The sequence below is a fragment of the Oncorhynchus keta genome, chromosome 19, assembly GCF_023373465.1.
Source record: "Oncorhynchus keta strain PuntledgeMale-10-30-2019 chromosome 19, Oket_V2, whole genome shotgun sequence".
NCBI classification, from domain to species: Eukaryota; Metazoa; Chordata; class Actinopteri; order Salmoniformes; family Salmonidae; genus Oncorhynchus; species Oncorhynchus keta.
In genome coordinates, this window is record NC_068439.1 from 15,572,740 (window position 1) to 15,597,208 (window position 24,469).

General features: G+C 46.0%; 1 protein-coding gene across 5 annotated transcripts in view; it reads left to right on the forward strand.

Moving 5' to 3' along the window:
- LOC118397634 (adhesion G protein-coupled receptor B2-like) overlaps positions 1–24,469 on the forward strand; it is a 565,880-nt gene that overhangs the window by 353,439 nt on the left and 187,972 nt on the right. For all 5 annotated transcript variants that reach the window (XM_052469740.1, XM_052469742.1, XM_052469741.1 and 2 more), the window contains 2 exons: positions 468–570; positions 9,193–9,236. In XM_052469740.1, the coding sequence (XP_052325700.1) occupies positions 468–570; positions 9,193–9,236 (147 nt within the window). The remainder of the gene's footprint in view (positions 1–467; positions 571–9,192; positions 9,237–24,469) is intronic.

Genomic DNA, 24,469 nt, shown 5'->3' on the forward strand with positions numbered 1-24,469 from the left:
ACAACAAACAAAACGCGAAAACCTATACAGCCTATCTTGTGACAACAAACACAGAGACAGGAACAATCACCCACAAAACACACAGTGAAACCTAGGCTACCTAAATATGGTTCCCAATCAGAGACAACGAGAATCACCTGACTCTGATTGAGAACCGCCTCAGGCAGCCAAGCCTATGCTAGACACCCCTACTCAGCCGCAATCCCAATGCCTACTAAAACCCCAATACGAAAACACAACAAAAATAAACCCATGTCACACCCTGGCCTGACCAAATAAATAACGAAAACACAAAATACTAAGACCAAGGCGTGACACCAGGTCCCATAGTTCCATAATCTCTCTCTCTCTCTCTTTTTTTTTCTCTCTCTCTCTCTCTCTCTCTCTCTCTCTCTCTCTCTCTCTCTCTCTCTCTCTCTCTCTCTCTCTCTCTCTCTCTCTCTCTCTCTCTCTCTCTCTCTCTTTAGAGCCCCTGCTGTGATCAACTCTAAGATTCTGACGGTGACGGTCCGACCAGAACCCAAACCCAGTGAACCCATGGTGGTTGTGGAGCTGTCCCCACTGCTTAATGTGAGTATAACATGGAATAGACTGATAATGACGTGTCATAGCCTGATAATGATGTGTCGTAGCCTGATAATGACGTGTCATAGCCTGATAATGATGTGTCGTAGCCTGATAATGGCGTGTCATAGCCTGATAATGATGTGTCGTAGCCTGATAATGATGTGGCGTAGCCTGATAATGATGTGTCGTAGCCTGATAATGATGTGTCGTAGCCTGATAATGACGTGTCATAGCCTTGTAATGATGTGGCGTAGCCTGATAATGATGTGTCATAGCCTGATAATGATGTGGCGTAGCCTGATAATGATGTGTCGTAGCCTTATAATGATTTGTCATATGATGTGCCATAGCCTTGTAATGATGTGTCACAGCTGTATGATGATGTGTCATAGCCTTATAATGATGTGTCATATGATGTGTCATAGTCTTATAATGACGTGTCATAGCCTTGTAATGATGTGGCGTAGCCTGATAATGATGTGTCATAGCCTGATAATGATGTGGCGTAGCCTGATAATGATGTGTCGTAGCCTTATAATGATTTGTCATATGATGTGTCATAGTCTTATAATGATGTGCCATAGCCTTGTAATGATGTGTCATACCCTGATAATGATGTGTCACAGCTGTATGATGATGTGTCATAGCCTGATAATGATGTGGCGTAGCCTGATAATGATGTGTCGTAGCCTGATAATGATGTGTCGTAGCCTGATAATGACGTGTCATAGCCTTGTAATGATGTGGCGTAGCCTGATAATGATGTGTCATAGCCTGATAATGATGTGGCGTAGCCTGATAATGATGTGTCGTAGCCTTATAATGATTTGTCATATGATGTGCCATAGCCTTGTAATGATGTGTCACAGCTGTATGATGATGTGTCATAGCCTTATAATGATGTGTCATATGATGTGTCATAGTCTTATAATGACGTGTCATAGCCTTGTAATGATGTGGCGTAGCCTGATAATGATGTGTCATAGCCTGATAATGATGTGGCGTAGCCTGATAATGATGTGTCGTAGCCTTATAATGATTTGTCATATGATGTGTCATAGTCTTATAATGATGTGCCATAGCCTTGTAATGATGTGTCATACCCTGATAATGATGTGTCACAGCTGTATGATGATGTGTCATAGCCTTATAATGATGTGTCATATGATGTGTCATAGTCTTATAATGACGTGTCATAGCCTTGTAATGATGTGGCGTAGCCTGATAATGATGTGTCGTAGCCTGATAATGATGTGGCGTAGCCTTGTAATGATGTGTCATATGATGTGTCATAGTCTTATAATGACGTGTCATAGTCTTATAATGACGTGTCATAGTCTTATAATGGCGTGTCATAGCCTCGTAATGATGTGTCGTAGCCTGATAATGATGTGGCGTAGCCTGATAATGATGTGCCATAGCCTTGTAATGATGTGTCGTAGCCTTATAATGAGTGTATGATGAGTGTTACAGTACTCCTTCACATCCCTGTCTGTGGCTTTTCAATTAGAACAGATCTGGAGAGTTTAATGAGAGACTGTCCTGCAACAATGAGCCACTGTAGACGGTTGACCTTACAGCACATTGAACCACTATAGACAGTTGACCTTACAGCACATTGAACCACTATAGACGGTTGACCTTACAGCACATTGAACCACTGTAGACGGTTGACCTTACAGCACATTGAACCACTATAGACGGTTGACCTTACAGCACATTCAACCACTGTAGACGGTTGGTTGACCTTACAGCACATTGAACCACTGTAGACGGTTGGTTGACCTTACAGCACATTGAACCACTGTAGACGGTTGGTTGACTTTACAGCACATTGAACCACTGTAGACAGTTGACTTTACAGCACATTGAACCACTGTAGACAGTTGACCTTACAGCACATTGAACCACTATAGACGGTTGACCTTACAGCACATTGAACCACTGTAGATGGTTGGTTGACCTTACAGCACATTGAACCACTGTAGATGGTTGGTTGACCTTACAGCATATTGAACCACTGTAGACAGTTGGTTGAATTTACAGCACATTGAACCACTGTAGACGGTTGGTTGACTTTACAGCACATTGAACCACTGTAGACGGTTGGTTGACCTTACAGCACATTGAACCACTGTAGACAGGTGGTTGACTTTACAGCACATTGAACCACTGTAGACAGGTGGTTGACTTTACAGCACATTGAACCACTGTAGACGGTTGGTTGACTTTACAGCACATTGAACCACTGTAGACGGTTGGTTGACTTTACAGCACATTGAACCACTGTAGACGGTTGACTTTACAGCACATTGAACCACTGTAGACTGTTGACTTTACAGCACATTGAACCACTGTAGACAGTTGACCTTACAGCACATTGAACCACTATAGACGGTTGACCTTACAGCACATTCAACCACTGTAGACAGTTGGTTGACTTTACAGCACATTGAACCACTGTAGACGGTTTGTTGACTTTACAGCACATTGAACCACTGTAGACGGTTGGTTTACCTTACAGCACATTGAACCACTGTAGACGGTTGGTTGATCTTACAGCACATTGAACCACTGTAGACGGTTGGTTGACTTTACAGCACATTGAACCACTGTAGACGGTTGACTTTACAGCACATTGAACCACTGTAGACAGTTGACTTTACAGCACATTGAACCACTGTAGACAGTTGACCTTACAGCACATTGAACCACTATAGACGGTTGACCTTACAGCACATTGAACCACTGTAGATGGTTGGTTGACCTTACAGCACATTGAACCACTGTAGATGGTTGGTTGACCTTACAGCATATTGAACCACTGTAGACGGTTGGTTGACTTTACAGCACATTGAACCACTGTAGACGGTTGGTTGACTTTACAGCACATTGAACCACTGTAGACGGTTGACTTTACAGCACAATGAACCACTGTAGACAGTTGACTTTACAGCACATTGAACCACTGTAGACAGTTGACCTTACAGCACATTGAACCACTATAGATGGTTGACCTTACAGCACATTGAACCACTGTAGACGGTTGGTTGACTTTACAGCACATTGAACCACTGTAGACGGTTGGTTGACTTTACATCACATTGAACCACTGTAGACGGTTGGTTGACCTTACAGCACATTGAACCACTATAGATGGTTGACCTTACAGCACATTGAACCACTGTAGACGGTTGGTTGACTTTACAGCACATTGAACCACTGTAGACAGTTGGTTGACTTTACAGCACATTGAACCACTGTAGACGGTTGGTTGACCTTACAGCACATTGAACCACTGTAGACGGTTGGTTGACCTAACAGCACATTGAACCACTGTAGACGGTTGGTTGACTTTACAGCACATTGAACCACTGTAGACGGTTGACTTTACAGCACATTGAACCACTGTAGACGGTTGGTTGACCTTACAGCATATTGAACCACTGTAGACGGTTGACTTTACAGCACATTGAACCACTGTAGACGGTTGGTTGACCTTACAGCATATTGAACCACTATAGACGGTTGACCTTACAGCACATTGAACCACTGTAGACGGTTGGTTGACCTTACAGCACATTGAACCACTATAGACGGTTGACCTTACAGCACATTGAACCACTGTAGACGGTTGGTTGACTTTACAGCACATTGAACCACTGTAGACGGTTGACTTTACAGCACATTGAACCACTGTAGACGGTTGGTTGACCTTACAGCATATTGAACCACTGTAGACGGTTGACCTTACAGCACATTGAACCACTGTAGATGGTTGGTTGACCTTACAGCACATTGAACCACTGTAGACGGTTGGTTGACCTTACAGCACATTGAACCACTGTAGACGGTTGGTTGACCTTACAGCACATTGAACCACTGTAGAGGGTTGGTTGACCTTACAACTCAATACACCACTGTAGACTACTTGGTAATCTGGTGGTCTGCAGCTGTTGGGGGGATGACCTTGGCCAAGGGGCAGCAGGTAGCCTAGTGGTTTGAGCGTTGGACTAGTAACTGAAAGTTTGCAAGACTGAAACCCCGAGCTGACAAGGTACAAATCTGTCGTTCTGCCCTTGAACAAGGCACTGTTCCCCGGTAGGCTGTCATTGTTAATAACAATTTGTTCTTAACTGACTTGCCTAGTTAAATAAAAATAAGTATATATTTTAGTGTGTGTGTGTGTGTGTGTGTGTGTGTGTGTGTGTGTGTGTGTGTGTGTGTGTGTGTGTGTGTGTGTGTGTGTGTGTGTGTGTGTGTGTGTGTGTGTGTGTGTGTGTGTGTGTGTGTGTGAGTCCTGCCCTGCAGCTGTTGGTGGGTGGTGACTGATGTAGCGCCATGGCGACAGATGTTGGCAGAGGGGAGGGGAGGAGGGGTGTGTTGGGGTTCCTGTACTGAACATTGTTCTTACAGTGAAGCCATATTTTCCCAACTCTCAATACACCTTCCCAATGACGGCTAGTGAGCGTGTGTGAGCGCGTGTGTGTGTGCGTGTGTCCGTGTGTGTGTCCGTGTGTGTGACCGTGTGTCCGTGTGTGTGTCCGTGTGTGTGTGCTTGTGTCCGTGTGTGTGTCCTTGTGTGTGTGTGTGTGTGTGTGTGGGCGTCTGTGTGTGAGTGGGTGAGTGACTATAAAGATGTAGGTTTATGAATACTACATATAAAGACTATATCCACAGATATTAGTATTTAGTCTTCTGGAAGGTAGCCTATTGGTGGAGCAGAAAGCATCATTATATGATGTCTGTGCTAAAGACAGAGGCAGACAGCGTGGGAGTACCCTTTTGTCAGTCACAATAGAACTAACGTTAGCATACGGCTAGCCCGTCTGACTGGTGATTGATGGCTGAATGCTAGCAGACGCCGCTACGCCACGTAGCACCGGAGGCTAATGCGCTCTGAGGGACTTGTGATGTAGATGACACCGTTGTGTGAGTGAGCTGCAACGTAGAGCTGTCATCTCATGCAAACTCTGTTTCACAACGTGATGCATCACTCCTTCTGTCGTTATGGAAATCACCTTTCTGACAAGAAGGGGACAGGTGGAAGTGAGGGTCCCACCGCAATGTGCACTATACAGTCAGGACAGATGGACTATACTATGACCTTGACCAGGGAGGGAGCGATAGAGAGGAAGTGAGGGAACGAGGGAGGAAGGAAGGAAGGTAGAAACTTAGGGGGCATCTCAATCCAGGCTGCATCACATCCAGCCGTGATTGGGAGTCCCATAGGGTAGGGAACAATTGGCCCAGTGTTGTCTGCGTTTGGCCGGGGTAGGCCGTCATTGTAAATAAGAATTTGTTCTTTAACTGACTTGCCTAGTTAAATAAAGGTTTAAAATAATAATAATAATAATAATAAAAGTAGTCTAAACTCTTCTTTCCGTTCCAATAAAAGGAGATTTGAATGACCAAGCTCTACAGTTTGATCAGAGTCCTTTACATTAATTCTAAAAAGCAGGGCAACATTCTGGGGCCCACACTGCTCTGGTCAAAATGAATGGACTAAATGGCTCTCTGTTTAGTGCACTATATAGGAAATAGGGTGTCACTTGGAACATATGCCTGGGCAACATCCTCAGTCCCCATACACAACAAAATGAGGGTTCTTTGGGAAGAGAGGAACCATAATGACTCAGTTTAACCTTTGACCTCTTCAAGGGTTCTTTGGGAAGAGAGGAACCATAATGACTCAGTTTAACCTTTGACCTCTTCAAGGGTTCTTTGGGAAGAGAGGAACCATAATGACTCAGTTTAACCTTTGACCTCTTCAAGGGTTCTTTGGGAAGGGAGGAAGCATAATGACTCAGTTTAACCTTTGACCTCTTCAAGAGTTCTTTGCTCTTTAGTGATAATTAAAATGTAAAGGATGCGGCTCATTGGAGCATTTTGGGACGTGGTTTGCTCATTGCTCTTTATTTTTTTTATTTTTTTTTATTTTTTATTTTACCTTTATTTTACTAGGAAAGTCAGTTAAGAACAAATTCTTATTTTCAATGACGGCCTAGGAACAGTGGGTTAACTGCCTGTTCAGGGGCAGAACGACAGATTTGTACCTTGTCAGCTCGGGGATTCGAACTTGCAACCTTTCGGTTACTAGTCCGTGCAACTGTGAGTGGGAGTCCCGTGTGGCTCAGTTGGTAGAGCATGCCAGGGTTGTGGGTTTGTGTCGCATGTTTGATTCCCATGTGGGACCTGTACGAAAAGGTACAAGTCGCTCTGGATAAGAGCATCTGCTAAATTACCATTTAAAAAAAAAACCTTTACATAAAACATTGAACATCATTGCAGTTTATCTAATGTGTTGTGTTATGCAATTCTATATTCTGCATATATGACTATGCATTCGAGGGTGTCTTGTGAAAAACTCAGGTGTAAATGGAGAGCGGTTGACTGAATCAGTCAGTGGTTCTTCTCTCCTCAGGGACCCCCAAGCCGTTCCAGAGGTAGCTCATTTGATTCAACTTGTCAATTAACACAATCATTACACCTATGGAATTTTAACAGTAAAATATGGCTGACCAAAATAAATAGAATATAAAACCCTGTATGGTTCTTTAAAAAGATCAACAAAGAACCTTTAAGATTTGAGACAGGTTCTTTATAGAACCGTTCTCCATAAAGGTTCTATAAAGAACCATAGAAAGGGTGCTATATAGCCCCAACAATGTTTGTTTTTTACCACAGTGGAGTCCTATTCCATACGTAACCTGTTTTAATGGTTACAAACCACAGAACCTCTATCTATTGTAGAACTGTTTGTTTTTTTAAACAAGGGAGGGGAGTAGGGAGTGTGCAGGGGACCAGTGTAATAATGTCCTCCACCACCAGAGGGAGACTCCCCTTCATTAACAGATGGGCCTCAAAGGGAAGCTTGAATTATGCATGGTCACAATATAACAACTGATAGATGGTCGTAGAGAGGCACCCTTCCTCCGCTGCCTCCCCAGAGATGGCTTAGCTCAAACGGAAAGGGCTATGATTTCATTGTTTTCACTGGAGGACAAGGAATTTCTGTATTTAGATGCTAAAAGTGTGGTCTCCTCTGTATCTGAGTGCACTAAAGTTAATAGGTTTATTCGTACACTGCAACCAACCATCTTTTCTCTGATAGGATTGGCTCTCCTGATTGTCTGAATTAAGTCAATGATTAGTTTAATGGTCGTGGTAATGCTTGGCTGGAAAAGAGAGCTACCTCATCAGGTCATAGACTGGACTGGAAACTAAAAATCCAAATAACTGTTGGTTGATTCGTCCTCAGTAGAATTAAACACATTGAGACCTATAGATTGAGTAGAACAAGTTCAGATGATTCAATTAGACCAGAGCAATCGATTCACTTATTATGCCGATCACTGGTGGGGTGAGCGTGGATGAATCAATTGGAGTGAATCGATTCACTGATCGATTCCCTGATTGAGTCATGGAAAATCATCCTCAGTAATGCTATATGCACCACTAAGCTTTGATTAGCCAATCAAAGGCCGTTTTACTCTGTGGAATTGGCTTTGTCTCAAGTGAATCGATGGATTAGGAGTGAGTCTGCAGAATGGGCTGCTTGTCTAGACTTTGAGTAGAGCAATTGGTGTTTAGATTCAGAGACTGTCCGGGTCTCTCTCTCTCTCTCTCTCTCTCTCGCTCTCTCTCTCTCTGTTCTCTCTCTGTCCTCTCTCTGTTCTCTTTCTCTGTCCTCTCTCTCTCTCTGTCCTCTCTCTCTCTCCCTCCCTATCTCTCTTGCTCTCCCCCCTCTATCTCTCAGTCTCTCTGTCCCCTCTCTCTCTCTCTCTCTCTCTCTCTCTCTCTCTCTCTCTCTCTCTCTCTCTCTCTCTCGCTCTCTCTCTCTCTCGGTCTCTCTGTCCCCCCTCTCTCTCTCTCTCTCTCTCTCTCTCTCTCTCTCTTGCTCTCTCTCTCTCTGTTCTCTCTCTCTGTCCTCTCTCTGTTCTCTTTCTCTGTCCTCTCTCTCTCTGTCCTCTCTCTCTCTCGCTCCCTCTCTCTCTCTCTCCCCCTCTCTCTCTCGGTCTCTCTGTCCCCTCTCTCTCTCTCTCTCGCTCTCTCTCTCTCTCGGTCTCTCTGTCCCCTCTCTCTCTCTCTCTCTCTCTCTCGCTCTCTCTCTCTCTCTCTCTGTTCTCTCTCTCTGTCCTCTCTCTGTTCTCTTTCTCTGTCCTCTCGGTCTCTCTGTCCCCTCTCGGTCTCTCTGTCCCCTCTCTCTCTCTCTCTCTCTCTCTCTCTCTCTCTCTCTCTCTCTCTCTCTCTCTCTCGCTCTCTCTCTGTCTCTCTCGGTCTCTCTGTCCCCCTCTCTCTCTCTCTCTCTCTCTCTCTCTCTCTCTCTCTCTCTGTCTCTCTGTCTTTATCTCCTCTCTTTTTCGTTCTTTATTCTTGACACACAATCTCTGTCCCCTCCAGCAGTAGCTGTTTCACTGTCTGTCCTCCGGCAAATACATGTTCTCCCTCCCTTGTCTTGTACTTTCTCTTCCTATGTCTGTCTGTTTACCTCTTCTTCCATCCTCCACACACCTTCACTTGTTTTCCTCAGGCAGTGAACAGTTTCTCACTACCGTTTTCCAACTCCCCCTCTCCTCTGGTAGTAACAGTTCATATTTTCTTGTCGTTTTTTGTCTCTTCCAGGGCACATCAGATCCTCAGTGTGTTGTCTGGGACTATGGGAACCTGTAAGTCACTTTTATTCTCTACACACATAGACACACACGCCTGTGTGCACGGACGCACTCACACACACTTATGCACGCGCACACATACACACAAACTCTCAAATACATATTCAATCTCTTCGCTTTTGTTATCAAATCAAATCAAATGTATTTGTCACATACACATGGTTAGCAGATGTTAATGTGAGTGTAGCGAAATGCGTGTGCTTCTAGTTCCGACAATGCAGTAATAACCAATGAGTAATCTAACCTAACAATTCCAAAACTACTACCTTATACACACAATTGTAAAGGGATAAAGAATATGTACATAAAGATATATGAATGAGTGATGGTACAGAAGGGCATAGGCAAGATGCAGTAGATGGTATAGAGTACAGTATATACATATGAGATGAGTAATGTAGGGTATGTAAACAAAGTGGCATAGTTTAAAGTGGCTAGTGATACATGTATTACATAAAGATGCAGTAGATGATATAGAGTACAGTATATACATATACATATGAGATGAAAAATGTAGTGTATGTAAACATTATATTATGAAGCATTGTTTAACCTCTTGCTCCTACCCGAAACGCAGGCGTCCCATCTAGACATCTGGAAATGCAAATGCGCTACGCTAAATGCTAATAGCACTCGTTAAAACTCAAATGTTCATTAAAATACACATGCAGGGTATTGAATTAAAGCTACACTCGTTGTGAATCCAGGCAACAAGTCAGATTTTTAAAATGCTTTTCGGCGAAAGCATGAGAAGCTATTTATTATCTGATAGCATGTAACACCCCAAAAGACCCGCAGGGGACATAAACAAAATAATTAGCATAGTCGGCGCTACGCAAAACGCACAAATAAAATATAAAACATTAATTACTTTTGACCATCTTCTTTGTTGGCACTCCTAGATGTCCCATAAACATCACTATTGGGTCTTTTTTTTCGATTAAATCGGTCCATATATAGCCTGGATATCGATCTATGAAGACTGTGATCAAGGAAAAAAATTGCGTTTTATAACGTAACGTCATTTTTTAAAATGAAAAAAGTCCTTCCTGTGACATTGGGTGGTGTAGGTGTCCTGGAGGGCAGGTAGTTTGCCCCCGGTGATGCGTTGTGCAGACCTCACTACCCTCTGGAGAGCCTTACGGTTGTGGGCGGAGCAGTTGCCGTACCAGGCGGTGATACAGCCCGACAGGATGCTCTCAATTGTGCATCTGTAGAAGTTTGTGAGTGCTTTTGGTGACAAGCCAAATTTCTTCAGCCTCCTGAGGTTGAAGAGGCGCTGCTGCACCTTCTCCACAACGCTGTCTGTGTGGGTGGACCAATTCAGTTTGTCTGTGATGTGTACGTCGAGGAACTTAAAACTTACTACCCTCTCCATTACTGTCCCATCGATGTGGATAGGGGGATGCTCCGTCTGCTGTTTCCTGAAGTCCACGATCATCTCCTTTGTTTTGTTGACGTTGAGTGTGAGGTTATTTTACTGATTTTACTGCCCTCACCTCCTCCCTGCAGGCCATCTCGTCGTTGTTGGTAATCAAGCCTACCACTGTAGTGTCGTCCTCAAACTTGATGATTGAGTTGGAGGCGTGCATGGCCACGCAGTCGTGGGTGAACAGGGAGTACAGGAGAGGGCTCAGAACGCCCCCTTGTGGGGCCCCAGTGTTGAGGATCAGCGGGGTGGAGATGTTGTTACCTACCCTCACCACCTGGGGGCGGCCCGTCAGGAAGTCCAGTACCCAGTTGCACAGGGCGGGGTCGAGACCCAGGGTCTTGAGCTTGATGACAAGTTTGGAGGGTGTTATGGTGTTAAATGCTGAGCTGTAGTCGATGAACAGCATTCTCACAAAGGTATTCCTCTTGTCCAGATGGGTTAGGGCAGTGTGCAGTGTGTTTGAGATTGCATCGTCTGTGGACCTATTGGAGTGGGTCTAGGGTGTCAGGTAGGGTGGAGGTGATACGGTCCTTGACTAGTCTCTCAAAGCACTACATGATGACGGAAGTGAGTGCTACGAGGTGGAAGTCGTTTAGCTCAGTTACCTTAGCTTTCTTGGGAACAGGAACAATGGTGGCCCTCTTGAAGCATGTGGGAACAGCAGACTGGGATAAGGATGATTGAATATGTCCTCAAACACACCAGCCAGCTGGTCTGCGCATGCTCTGAGGACGCAGCTAGGGATGCCGTCTGGGCCTGCAGCCTTGCGAGGGTTAACACGTTAGCCGCCCTGTTGGATGTGTGTGTGTGTGTGTGTGTTTAATCTAATAGCTCTGTTTTCTTCCATTCATAATACAGTGAAGACAGTTTCCAGATGCAGTTTTAATTGCATAATTAAATGAGTCAATGAGAATAAACACAGGATTGTTTCTATGCTCAACTGCTCAAAGGCAACATTCATCACATGTTTTATTTGTATTTTTTTATTTAAATTGGTCTTAAATTGTGCTGTGATGCCACTCTTGGGAGAATTTGAATGGAATATTTTGATGATTTAAAATAGAAAATGTTGGATGTTTAATATACAGTTAAATTGAAACTACAAAGCCTTTGGTGAGCAGTGGAAATACTATCCTTTTGAAGAATAATGTACACAATCAATCAATCAATTAATCAACACCTAACAGGCGGAATCTGTAGTCCAACATATCCTACATATTACTTATCGATTGGTCATCGAATCAAATGTTATTCATAAAGCCCTTTTTACATCAGCTGATATCTCAAAGTGCTGTACAGAAACCCAGCCTAAAACCCCAAACAGCAAGCAATGCAGCTGTAGAAGCATGGTGGCTAGGAAAAACTCCCTAGAAAGGCCAGAACGTAGGAAGAAACCTAGAGAGGAACCAGGCTCTGAGGGGTGGCCAGTCCTCTTCTGGCTGTGCCAGCTGGAGGTTCTAACAGAACATGGCCAAGATGTTCAAATGTTTACAGGTGACCACAGTAGTTGTCAAGGGTGCAGCAAGTCAGCACCTCAGGAGTAAATGTCAGTTGGCTTTTCATAGCCGATCATTCAGAGTATCTCTACCGCTCCTGCTGTCTCTAGAGAGTTGAAAACAGCATGACTGGGACAGGTAGCACGTCTGGTGAACAAGTCAGGACTCCATAACCGCAGGCAGAACAGTTGAAACTGGAGCAGCAGCACAGCAAGGTGGACTGGGGACAGCAAGGAGTCATCAGGCCAGATAGTCCTGAGGCATGGTCCTAGGGCTCAGGTCCTCAGAGAGAGAGAAAAAGAAAGAAAGAAAAAGAGACAGAAAGAAAGAGAGAAAGGGAGAAAGATTAGAGAGCATACTTAAATTCACACAGGACACCGGATAAGACAGGAGAAATACTCCAGATATAACAGACTGACCCCAGCCCCCCCGACACAAACTACTGCAGCATACATACTGGAGGCTGAGACAGGAGTGGTCAGGAGACACTGTGGCCCCATCCGACGATACCCCTGGACAGGACCAAACAGGCAGGATATAACTCCACCCACTTTGCCAAAGCACAGCCCCCACACCACTAGAGGGATAGCTTCAACCACCAACTTATCATCCTGACACAAGGCCAAGAATAGCCCACAAAGATCTCCGCCACGGCACAACCCAAGGGAGGGGGGTCGCCAACACAGACAGAAAGATCCCGTCAATGACTCAACCCACTCAAGGGACGCACTCCTCCCAGGGACGGCATGGAAGAGCAACAGTAAGCCAGTGACTCTTGGGGCGGCAGGGTAGCCTAGTGTTTAGAGTGTTGGACTAGTAACCGAAAGGTTGCAAGTTCGAATCCCCGAGCTGACAAGGTACAAATATGTCGTTCTGCCCCTGAACATGCAGTTAACCCACTGTTCCTAGGCCGTCATTGAAAATAATAATTTGTTCTTAACTGACTCAGCCCCTGTAACAGGGTTAGAGGCAGAGAATCCCAGTGTAGAGAGGGGAACCGGCCAGGCAGAGACAGCAAGGGAGGTTCGTTGTTCCAGTGCCTTTCCGTTCACCTTCACACTCCTGGGCCAGACTACACTCAATCATCGGACCTACTGAAGAGATGAGTCTTCAGTAAAGACTTACAGGTTGAGACCGAGTCTGCGTCTCTCACATGGCTAGGCAGACCATTCCATAAAAATGGAGCTCTATAGGAGAAAGCCCTGCCACCAGCTGTTTGTTTAGAAATTCTAGGGACAGTAAGGAGCAAGCCCATGTAATGCTTTGTAGGTTAGCAGTAAAACCTTGAAATCAGCCCTTGCCTTCACAGGAAGCCAGAGGTTAGCACTGGAGTAATATGATTTTTTTGGGGTTCTTGTACGATTCTAGCAGCCGAGTTTAGCACTAACTGAAGTTTATTTATTTATTTATTTATTTATTTATTATTTAGGGCTTTATCTGGGTAGCTGGAAAGTAGAGCATTGCAGTAGTCTAACCTAGAAGTGACAAAAGCCTGGATTAATTTTTCTGCATCATTTTTGGACAGAAATTCTCAGATTTTGGCAATGTTACTGTCACTGTCACACAGCAATACATCCAAACACACAGGATTATAGCCTGTGTGTGTGTGTGTGTGTGTGTGTGTGTGTGTGTGTGTGTGTGTGTGTGTGTGTGTGTGTGTGTGTGTGTGTGTGTGTGTGTGTGTGTGTGTGTGTGTGTGTGTGTGTGTGTGTGTGTGTGTGTGTGTGTGTGTGTGTGTGTGTGTGTGTGTGTGTGTGTGTGTGTGTGTGTGTGTGTGTGTGCATGCTCCTCTGGTAGGGGCTCAGGGAAGATGAGCACAGTAGTGCTTTTATCTGTAACCCAGGGAGAATTGTGTGTGTGTACATGTCCCAGGGTGTGTGTATAACCCAGGGAGATAGGGAGACTGATGGGTACCTGAGAAATGATCCTACAGAGATATAACAACATACTGCAGTGCAAAAAGTTTGTTTACAGAAGTATTTCACCTTTCCCAACCCCCTTGTCACTAGAAAAAGACAAACCTCCAGGGGCATAGAAACAGACAGATAGACAGGACAGTGGTGAAGGAGAAACACAGAACATCAGAGAGGAGAAACACAGAGCATCAGAGAGGAGAAACACAGAGCATCAGAGATGAGAAACACAGAACATCAGAGAGGAGAAACACAGAGCATTAGAGAGGAGACACACAGAGCATCAGAGAGGAGAAATACAGAACATCAGAGGACAGTAGTGGAGGAGAAAACACAGAGCATCAGAGAGGAGAAACACAGAGCATCAGAGAGGAGAAACACAGAGCATCAGAGAGGAGAAACACAGAGCATTAGAGAGGAGACACACAGAGCATCAGAGAGGAGAAACACAGAGCATTAGAGAGGAGACACACAGAGCATCAGAGAGGAGAAATACAGAACATCAGAGAGGACAGTAGTGGAGGAGAAACACAGAGCATCAGAGAGGAGAAACACAGAGCATCAGAGAGGAGAAACACAGAGCATCAGAGAGGACAGTAGTGGAGGAGAAACACAGAGCATCAGAGAGGAGAAACACAGAACATCAGAGAGGAGAAACACAGAGCATTAGAGAGGAGACACACAGAGCATCAGAGAGGACAGTAGTGGAGGAGAAACACAGAGCATCAGAGAGGAGAAACACAGAGCATTAGAGAGGAGACACACAGAGCATCAGAGAGGAGAAATACAGAACATCAGAGAGGACAGTAGTGGAGGAGAAACACAGAGCATCAGAGAGGAGAAACACAGAGCATTAGAGAGGAGACACACAGAGCATCAGAGAGGAGAAACACAGAGCATTAGAGAGGAGACACACAGAGCATCAGAGAGGAGACACACAGAGCATCAGAGAGGAGAAACACAGAGCATCAGAGAGGAGAAACACAGAGCATCAGAGAGGACAGTAGTGGAGGAGAAACACAGAGCATCAGAGAGGACAGTAGTGGAGGAGAAACACAGAGCATCAGAGAGGAGACAAACAGAGCATCAGAGAGGAGAAACACAGAGCATCAGAGAGGAGAAATACAGAACATCAGAGAGGACAGTAGTGGAGGAGAAACACAGAGCACCAGAGAGGACAGTAGTGGAGGAGAAACACAGAGCATCAGAGAGGAGAAACACAGAGCATCAGAGAGGAGAAACACAGAGCATCAGAGAGGAGACACACAGAGCATCAGAGAGGAGAAACACAGAGCATCAGAGAGGAGAAACACAGAGCATCAGAGAGGAGAAACACAGAGCATCAGAGAGGAGACACACAGAGCATTAGAGAGGAGACACACAGAGCATCAGAGAGGAGAAATACAGAACATCAGAGAGGACAGTAGTGGAGGAGAAACACAGAGCATCAGAGAGGAGAAACACAGAGCATTAGAGAGGAGACACACAGAGCATCAGAGAGGAGAAACACAGAGCATCAGAGAGGAGACACACAGAGCATCAGAGAGGAGAAACACAGAGCATCAGAGAGGAGAAACACAGAACATCAGAGAGGACAGTAGTGGAGGAGAAACACAGAGCATCAGAGAGGACAGTAGTGGAGGAGAAACACAGAGCATCAGAGAGGAGACACACAGAGCATCAGAGAGGAGAAACACAGAGCATCAGAGAGGAGAAATACAGAACATCAGAGAGGACAGTAGTGGAGGAGAAACACAGAGCACCAGAGAGGACAGTAGTGGAGGAGAAACACAGAGCATCAGAGAGGAGAAACACAGAGCATCAGAGAGGAGAAACACAGAGCATCAGAGAGGAGACACACAGAGCATCAGAGAGGAGAAACACAGAGCATCAGAGAGGAGAAACACAGAGCATCAGAGAGGAGAAACACAGAGCATCAGAGAGGAGAAACACAGAGCATCAGAGAGGAGAAACACAGAGCATCAGAGAGAGAGAGAACACAGAGCATCAGAGAGGAGACACACAGAGCATCAGAGAGGAGAAACACAGAGCATTAGAGAGAAGAAACACAGAGCATCAGAGAGGAGAAATACAGAGCATCAGAGAGGAGAAACACAGAGCATCAGAGAGGAGAAACACAGTAGTCAGAGGAGAAACACAGAGCATCAGAGAGGAGAAACACAGAGCATTAGAGAGGAGACACACAGAGCATCAGAGAGGAGAAATCAGAGAGGAGAACATCAGAGAGGACAGTAGTGGAGGAGAAACACAGAGCATCAGAGAGGAGAAACACAGAGCATCAGAGAGGAGAAACACAGAACATCAGAGAGGACAGTAGTGGAGGAGAAACACAGAGCATCAGAGAGGAGAAACACAGAACATCAGAGAGGAGAAACACAGAGCATTAGAGAGGAGACACACAGAGCATCAGAGAGGACAGTAGTGGAGGAGAAACACAGAGCATCAGAGAGGAGAAACACAGAGCATTAGAGAGGAGACACACAGAGCATCAGAGAGGAGAAATACAGAACATCAGAGAGGACAGTAGTGGAGGAGAAACACAGAGCATCAGAGAGGAGAAACACAGAGCATCAGAGAGGAGAAACACAGAGCATCAGAGAGGAGAAACACAGAGCATTAGAGAGGAGACACACAGAGCATCAGAGAGGAGACACACAGAGCATCAGAGAGGAGAAACACAGAGCATCAGAGAGGAGAAAAACAGAGCATCAGAGAGGACAGTAGTGGAGGAGAAACACAGAGCATCAGAGAGGACAGTAGTGGAGGAGAAACACAGAGCATCAGAGAGGAGACAAACAGAGCATCAGAGAGGAGAAACACAGAGCATCAGAGAGGAGAAATACAGAACATCAGAGAGGACAGTAGTGGAGGAGAAACACAGAGCACCAGAGAGGACAGTAGTGGAGGAGAAACACAGAGCATCAGAGAGGAGAAACACAGAGCATCAGAGAGGAGAAACACAGAGCATCAGAGAGGAGACACACAGAGCATCAGAGAGGAGAAACACAGAGCATCAGAGAGGAGAAACACAGAGCATCAGAGAGGAGAAACACAGAGCATCAGAGAGGAGAAACACAGAGCATCAGAGAGGAGACACACAGAGCATTAGAGAGGAGACACACAGAGCATCAGAGAGGAGAAATACAGAACATCAGAGAGGAGAAACAGTAGTGGAGAGAGAAACACAGAGCATCAGAGAGGAGAAACACAGAGCATTAGAGAGGAGACACACAGAGCATCAGAGAGGAGAAACACAGAGCATCAGAGAGGAGACACACAGAGCATCAGAGAGGAGAAACACAGAGCATCAGAGAGGAGAAACACAGAGCAGAGCATCAGAGAGGACAGTAGTGGAGGAGAAACACAGAGCATCAGAGAGGACAGTAGTGGAGGAGAAACACAGAGCATCAGAGAGGAGACACACAGAGCATCAGAGAGGAGAAACACAGAGCATCAGAGAGGAGAAATACAGAACATCAGAGAGGACAGTAGTGGAGGAGAAACACAGAGCATCAGAGAGGAGAAACCAGAGAGGACAGTAGTGGAGGAGAAACACAGAGCATCAGAGAGGAGAAACACAGAGCATCAGAGAGGAGAAACACAGAGCATCAGAGAGGAGACACACAGAGCATCAGAGAGGAGAAACACAGAGCATCAGAGAGGAGAAACACAGAGCATCAGAGAGGAGAAACACAGAGCATCAGAGAGGAGAAACACAGAGCATCAGAGAGGAGAAACACGGAGCATCAGAGAGGAGAAACACAGAGCATCAGAGAGGAGAAACACAGAGCATCAGAGAGGAGAAACACAGAGCATCAGAGAGGAGAAACACAGAGCATCAGAGAGGAGAAACACAGAGCATCAGAGAGGAGAAACACAGAGCATCAGAGAGGAGAAACACAGAGCATCAGAGAGGAGAAACACAGAGCATCAGAGAGGAGAAACACAGAGCATCAGAGAGGAGAAACACAGAGCATCAGAGAGGAGAAACACAGAGCATCAGAGAGGAGACACACAGAGCATCAGAGAGGACAGTAGTGGAGGAGAAACACAGAGCATCAGAGAGGAGAAACACAGAGCATCAGAGAGGAGAAACACAGAGCATCAGAGAGGAGACACACAGAGCATCAGAGAGGAGAAACACAGAGCATCAGAGAGGAGAAACACAGAGCATCAGAGAGGACAGTAGTGGAGGAGAAACACAGAACATCAGAGAGGACAGTAGTGGAGGAGAAACACAGAGCACCAAAGAGGACAGTAGTGGAGGAGAAACACAGAGCACCAGAGAGGAGAAACACAGAGCATCAGAGAGGAGAAATACAGAACATCAGAGAGGACAGTAGTGGAGGAGAAACACAGAGCATCAGAGAGGACAGTAGTGGAGGAGAAACACAGAGCATCAGAGAGGACAGTAGTGGAGGAGAAACACAGAGCATCAGAGAGGACTAGGCGCTGACAGAGATGGCCGCCTCGCTTCGCGTTCCTAGGAAACTATGCAGTTTTTTGTTTTTTTATGTGTTATTTCTTACATTAGTACCCCAGGTCATCTTAGGTTTCATTACATACAGTCGAGAAGAACTACTGAATATAAGATCAGCATCAACTCACCATCAGTACGACCAAGAATATGTTTTCCGCGACGCGGATCCTGTGTTCTGCCTTACAAACAGGACAACGGAATGGATCGCATGCCCAAGAAAACGACTCCGAAAAAGAGGGAAATGAGGCGGTCTTCTGGTCAGACATCGCGCACCACTCCCCAGCATTCTTCTTGCCAATGTCCAGTCTCTTGACAACAAGGTTGACGAAATCCGAGCAAGGGTGGCATTCCAGAGGGACATCAGAGACTGCAACGTTCTCTGCTTCACGGAAACATGGCTCACTGGAGAGACGCTATCCGATGCGGTGCAGCCAACGGGTTTCTCCACGCACGCGCCGACAGAAACAAACATCTTTCTGGTAAGAAGAGTGGCGGGGGCGTATGCCTCATGACTAACGAGACATGGTGTGATGAAGGAAACATACAGGAACTCAAATCCTTCTGTTCACCTGATTTAGAATTCCTCACAATCAAATGTAGACCGCATTATCTTCCAAGAGAATTCTCTTCGATTATAATCACAGCCGTATATATCCCCCCAAGCAGACACATCGATGGCTCTGAACGAACTTTATTTAACTCTTTGCAAACTGGAAACCATTTATCCGGAGGCTGCATTCATTGTAGCTGGGGATTTTAACAAAGCTAATCTGAAAACAAGACTCCCTAAATGTTATCAGCATATCGATTGCGCAACCAGGGGTGGTAAAACCTTGGATCATTGTTACTCTAACTTCCGCGACGCATATAAGGCCCTGCCCCGCCCCCCTTTCGGAAAAGCTGACCACGACTCCATTTTGCTGATCCCTGCCTACAGGCAGAAACTAAAACAAGAGGCTCCCACGCTGAGATCTGTCCAACGCTGGTCAGATATTACCAAGCTGACTCCACACTCCAAGACTGCTTCCATCACGTGGACTGGGAAATGTTTCGTCTTGCGTTAGATAAAAATATTGACGAATACGCTGATTCGGTGTGCGAGTTCATTAGAACGTGCGTCGAAGATGTCGTTCCCATAGCAACGATAAAAACATTCCCTAACCAGAAACCGTGGATTGATGGCAGCATTCGCGTGAAACTGAAAGCGCGAACCACTGCTTTTAATCAGGGCAAGGTGTCTGCTAACATGTCCGAATATAAACAATGCAGATATTCCCTCCGCAAGGCTATTAAACAAGCTAAGCGTCAGTACAGAGACAAAGTGGAATCTCATTTCAATGGCTCAGACACAAGAGGCATGTGTCAGGGTCTACAGTCAATCACGGACTACAAGAAGAAACCCAGCCCAGTCACGGACCAGGATGTCTTGCTCCCAGGCAGACTAAATAACTTTTTTGCCCGCTTTGAGGACAATACAGTGCCACTGACACGGCCTGCAACGAAAACATGTGGCCTCTCCTTCACTGCAGCCGAGGTGAGTAAGACATTTAAACGTGTTAACCCTCGCAAGGCTGCAGGCCCAGACGGCATCCCCAGCCGCGCCCTCAGAGCATGCGCAGACCAGCTGGCCGGTGTGTTTACGGACATATTCAATCAATCCCTATACCAGTCTGCTGTTCCCACATGCTTCAAGAGGGCCACCATTGTTCCTGTTCCCAAGAAAGCTAAGGTAACTGAGCTAAACGACTACCGCCCCGTAGCAGTCACTTCCGTCATCATGAAGTGCTTTGAGAGACTAGTCAAGGACCATATCACCTCCACCCTACCTGACACCCTAGACCCACTCAAATTTGCTTACCGCCCAAATAGGTCCACAATCTCAACCACACTGCACACTGCCCTAACCCACCTGGACAAGAGGAATACCTATGTGAGAATGCTGTTCATCGACTACAGCTCGGCATTCAACACCATAGTACCCTCCAAGCTCGTCATCAAGCTCGAGACCCTGGGTCTCGACCCCGCCCTGTGCAACTGGGTACTGGACTTCCTGACGGGCCGCCCCCAGGTGGTGAGGGTAGGCAACAACATCTCCTCCCCGCTGATCCTCAACACGGGGGCCCCACAAGGGTGCGTTCTGAGCCCTCTCCTGTACTCCCTGTTCACCCACGACTGCGTGGCCACGCACGCCTCCAACTCAATCATCAAGTTTGCGGACGACACAACAGTGGTAGGCTTGATTACCAACAACGACGAGACGGCCTACAGGGAGGAGGTGAGGGCCCTTGGAGTGTGGTGTCAGGAAAATAACCTCACACTCAACGTCAACAAAACTAAGGAGATGATTGTGGACTTCAGGAAACAGCAGAGGGAACACCCCCCTATCCACATCGATGGAACAGTAGTGGAGAGGGTAGCAAGTTTTAAGTTCCTCAGCATACACATCACAGACAAACTGAATTGGTCCACTCACACTGACAGCTTCGTGAAGAAGGCGCAGCAGCGCCTCTTCAACCTCAGGAGGCTGAAGAAATTCGGCTTGTCACCAAAAGCACTCACAAACTTCTACAGATGCACAATCGAGAGCATCCTGGCGGGCTGTATCACCGCCTGGTACGGCAACTGCTCCGCCCTCAACCGTAAGGCTCTCCAGAGGGTAGTGAGGTCTGCACAACGCATCACCGGGGGCAAACTACCTGCCCTCCAGGACATCTACACCATCCGATGTTACAGGAAGGCCATAAAGATCATCAAGGACATCAACCACCCGAACCACTGCCTGTTCACCCCGCTATCATCCAGAAGGCGAGGTCAGTACAGGTGCATCAAAGCTGGGACCGAGAGACTGAAAAACAGCTTCTATCTCAAGGCCATCAGACTGTTAAACAGCCACCACTAACATTGAGTGGCTGCTGCCAACACACTGTCATTGACACTGACCCAACTCCAGCCACTTTAATAATGGGAATTGATGGGAAATTATGTAAATATATCACTAGCCACTTTAAACAAAGCTAACTTATATAATGTTACTTACCCTACATTATTAATCTCATATGCATACGTATATACTGTACATCATCGACTGCATCCTTATGTAATACATGTATCACTAGCCACTTTAACTATGCCACTTTGTTTACTTTGTCTACATACTCATCTCATATGTATATACTGTACTCGATACCATTTACTGTATGCTGCTCTGTACCATCACTCATTCATATAACCTTATGTACATATTCTTTATCCCCTTACACTGTGTATAAGACAGTCGTTTTGGAGTTGTTAGTTAGATTACTTGTTGGTTATCACTGCATTGTCGGAACTAGAAGCACAAGCATTTCTCTACACTCGCATTAACATCTGCTAACCATGTGTATGTGACAAATAACATTTGATTTGATTTTGATTTAGTGGAGGAGAAACACAGAACCTTTTTACCTTGTCAGCTTGTGGATTCGATCTAGCAACCTTTCAGTTACTGGCCAAACGCTCTAACCACTAGGCTACCTGCCGCCCCCTATATATGACTTGTATTAATTGATACGGACTTCCTGTAGAGATAATTATGTGTGTGTGTGTGTGTAGCCTGTCAATTTCTAAAACATACACTCAGTTGGGGATTTAAGGGCTGCATCGGGACACACATTTCTTGAGCAAATCTCACTCCCTCCCCTCGAGTGTTTTTAAGCCTGAAGGTGTGTGTGTGAGTGTGTGTATCCATGTTTTATCCAAGTGTGTGTGTGTGTGCGTGTGTGCGTGTGTGAGTGCGTTCGTGCGGAAAGTAAAATGCTACATTGGCCAGCAGTTTCTGTTCACAGTTCAGTTTTGTTGTGTTTTGTTTTTTTAGGCCCATATGTCCTCACCATCTGGTGTCCCCACATCCACACTCTCCACTCCACTCCACTCCACTCTCTCTCTCTCTCTCTCTCTCTCTCTCTCTCTCTCTCTCTCTCTCTCTCTCTCGCTCCCTTTCTATCAATCTCTCTCTCTCACTCTCTCTCTCTCTCTGCTCTCTCTCTCTCTCTCTCTCTGGTCTCTCTCTCTCTCTGCTCTCTCTCTCTCTCTCTCTCTTGCTCTCTCTCTCTCTCTCTGCTCTCTCTCTCTCTCTCTCTCTGCTCTCTCTCTGCTCTCTCTCTCTCTCTCTCTCTCTCTCTCTCTCTCTCTCTCTCTCTATTGACAGTATGTCTTTATTTCTCTCTCTCTGTTTATCATATAAATGGATCTGTGTCAAATTGTATGCAACTTGGTTCAGGTGGAGGGAAGTCTCTACCTGGGTTCAGGTGGAGTGAGGTCTCTAATGGGTTCAGGTGGAGTGAGGTCTCTAATGGGTTCAGGTGGAGTGAGGTCTCTAATGGGTTCAGGTGGAGTGAGGTCTCTAATGGGTTCAGGTGGAGTGAGGTCTCTAATGGGTTCAGGTGGAGTGAGGTCTCTAATGGGTTCAGGTGGAGTGAGGTCTCTACCTGGGTTCAGGTGGAGTGAGGTCTCTACCTGGGTTCAGGTGGAGTGAGGTCTCTAATGGGTTCAGGTGGAGTGAGGTCTCTAAGGTGGGTTCAGGTGGTGGGAGTGAGGTCTCTACCTGGGTTCAGGTGGAGTGAGGTCTCTACCTGGGTTCAGGTGGAGGGAAGTCTCTACCTGGGTTCAGGTGGGTTCAGGTGGGAGTGAGGTCTCTAGGGTTCAGAGGTCTCTAATGGGTTCAGGTGGAGTGAGGTCTCTAATGGGTTCAGGTGGAGTGACGTCTCTAATGGTTTCACACACACACACACACCCTACCCTACCCCTAACCCTACCCCTACCCCTACCCCTACTCTACCCTACCATGCCCTGCCCTATTCCTACCCCTAATCCTACTATACCATACCCTACCCTATCCCCACCCCACCCCTGCTGCTCTGTCTGTCACTCGTTCCCTGAGCGCTGCTCACTCTGAATGAGCTCTGTTCATGGAGGGGAAGGGAAAGGACAGGGAAAAGGGATACCTAGCCAGTTGTACCACTGAATGCTTTCAACTGAAATGTGTATTATGTATCCATAGCAACAACTCTACTTGGGCTGCACTGCTCAATGAAGAGACTTGAGAGAGCAGTTAGCTACTTTTCCTCACTTGAAGTGGAGAGGTATTCTGCTACTCTGCATTCTCTGTTTAGGGCCAAATAACGTTCTAGCTTGCTCAGTTTGTTTTGCAAATTCTTTCCATTGTGTCAAGTAATGATCTTTTTGATTTGTCATGATTTGGTTGGGTCTAATTATGTTGTTGTCCTGTTGGGTCTGTTTGTGAACAGAGCCCCAGGACCAGCTTGCTTAGGGAACTCTTCTCCAGGTTAATCTCTCTGTAGATGATGGTTCTCTCTCTCTCTCTCTCTCTCTCTCTCTCTCTCTCTCTCTCTCTCTCTCTCTCTCCTGGCTGGGTCATGCCTCTCTCTATCTCTCTCTGTCTTTCTGGCAGGGTCATGTCTCTCTCTCTCACTCTCTCTCTCTGGCTGAGCCTGTCTCTCTCTCTCTCTCTGGCTGGGTCATGTCTGTCCCTCTTTCTCTCTCTCTCCCTCTGACTGGCTGGGTCATGTCTCTCACGTTCTCTCTGGCTGGGTCATGTCTCTCACGTTCTCTCTCTCTCTCTCTGGCTGGGTCCTGTTTCTCTCTCTCTCTCTCTCTCTCTCTCTCTCTCTCTCTCTCTCTCTCTCTCTCTCTCTCTCTCTCTCTCTCTCTCTCTCTCTCTCTCTGGTTGGGTCATGTTTCTCTCTCTCTCTCTCTCTCTCTGGTTGGGTCATGTCCCTCTCACTCTCCCTCTCTCTCTCTCAATTCAATTCAATTGACTTTATTGACATGGCAAGTTCATTATTACTTACATTGTCAAAGCATACATATCGAAAAATAAAAATAAT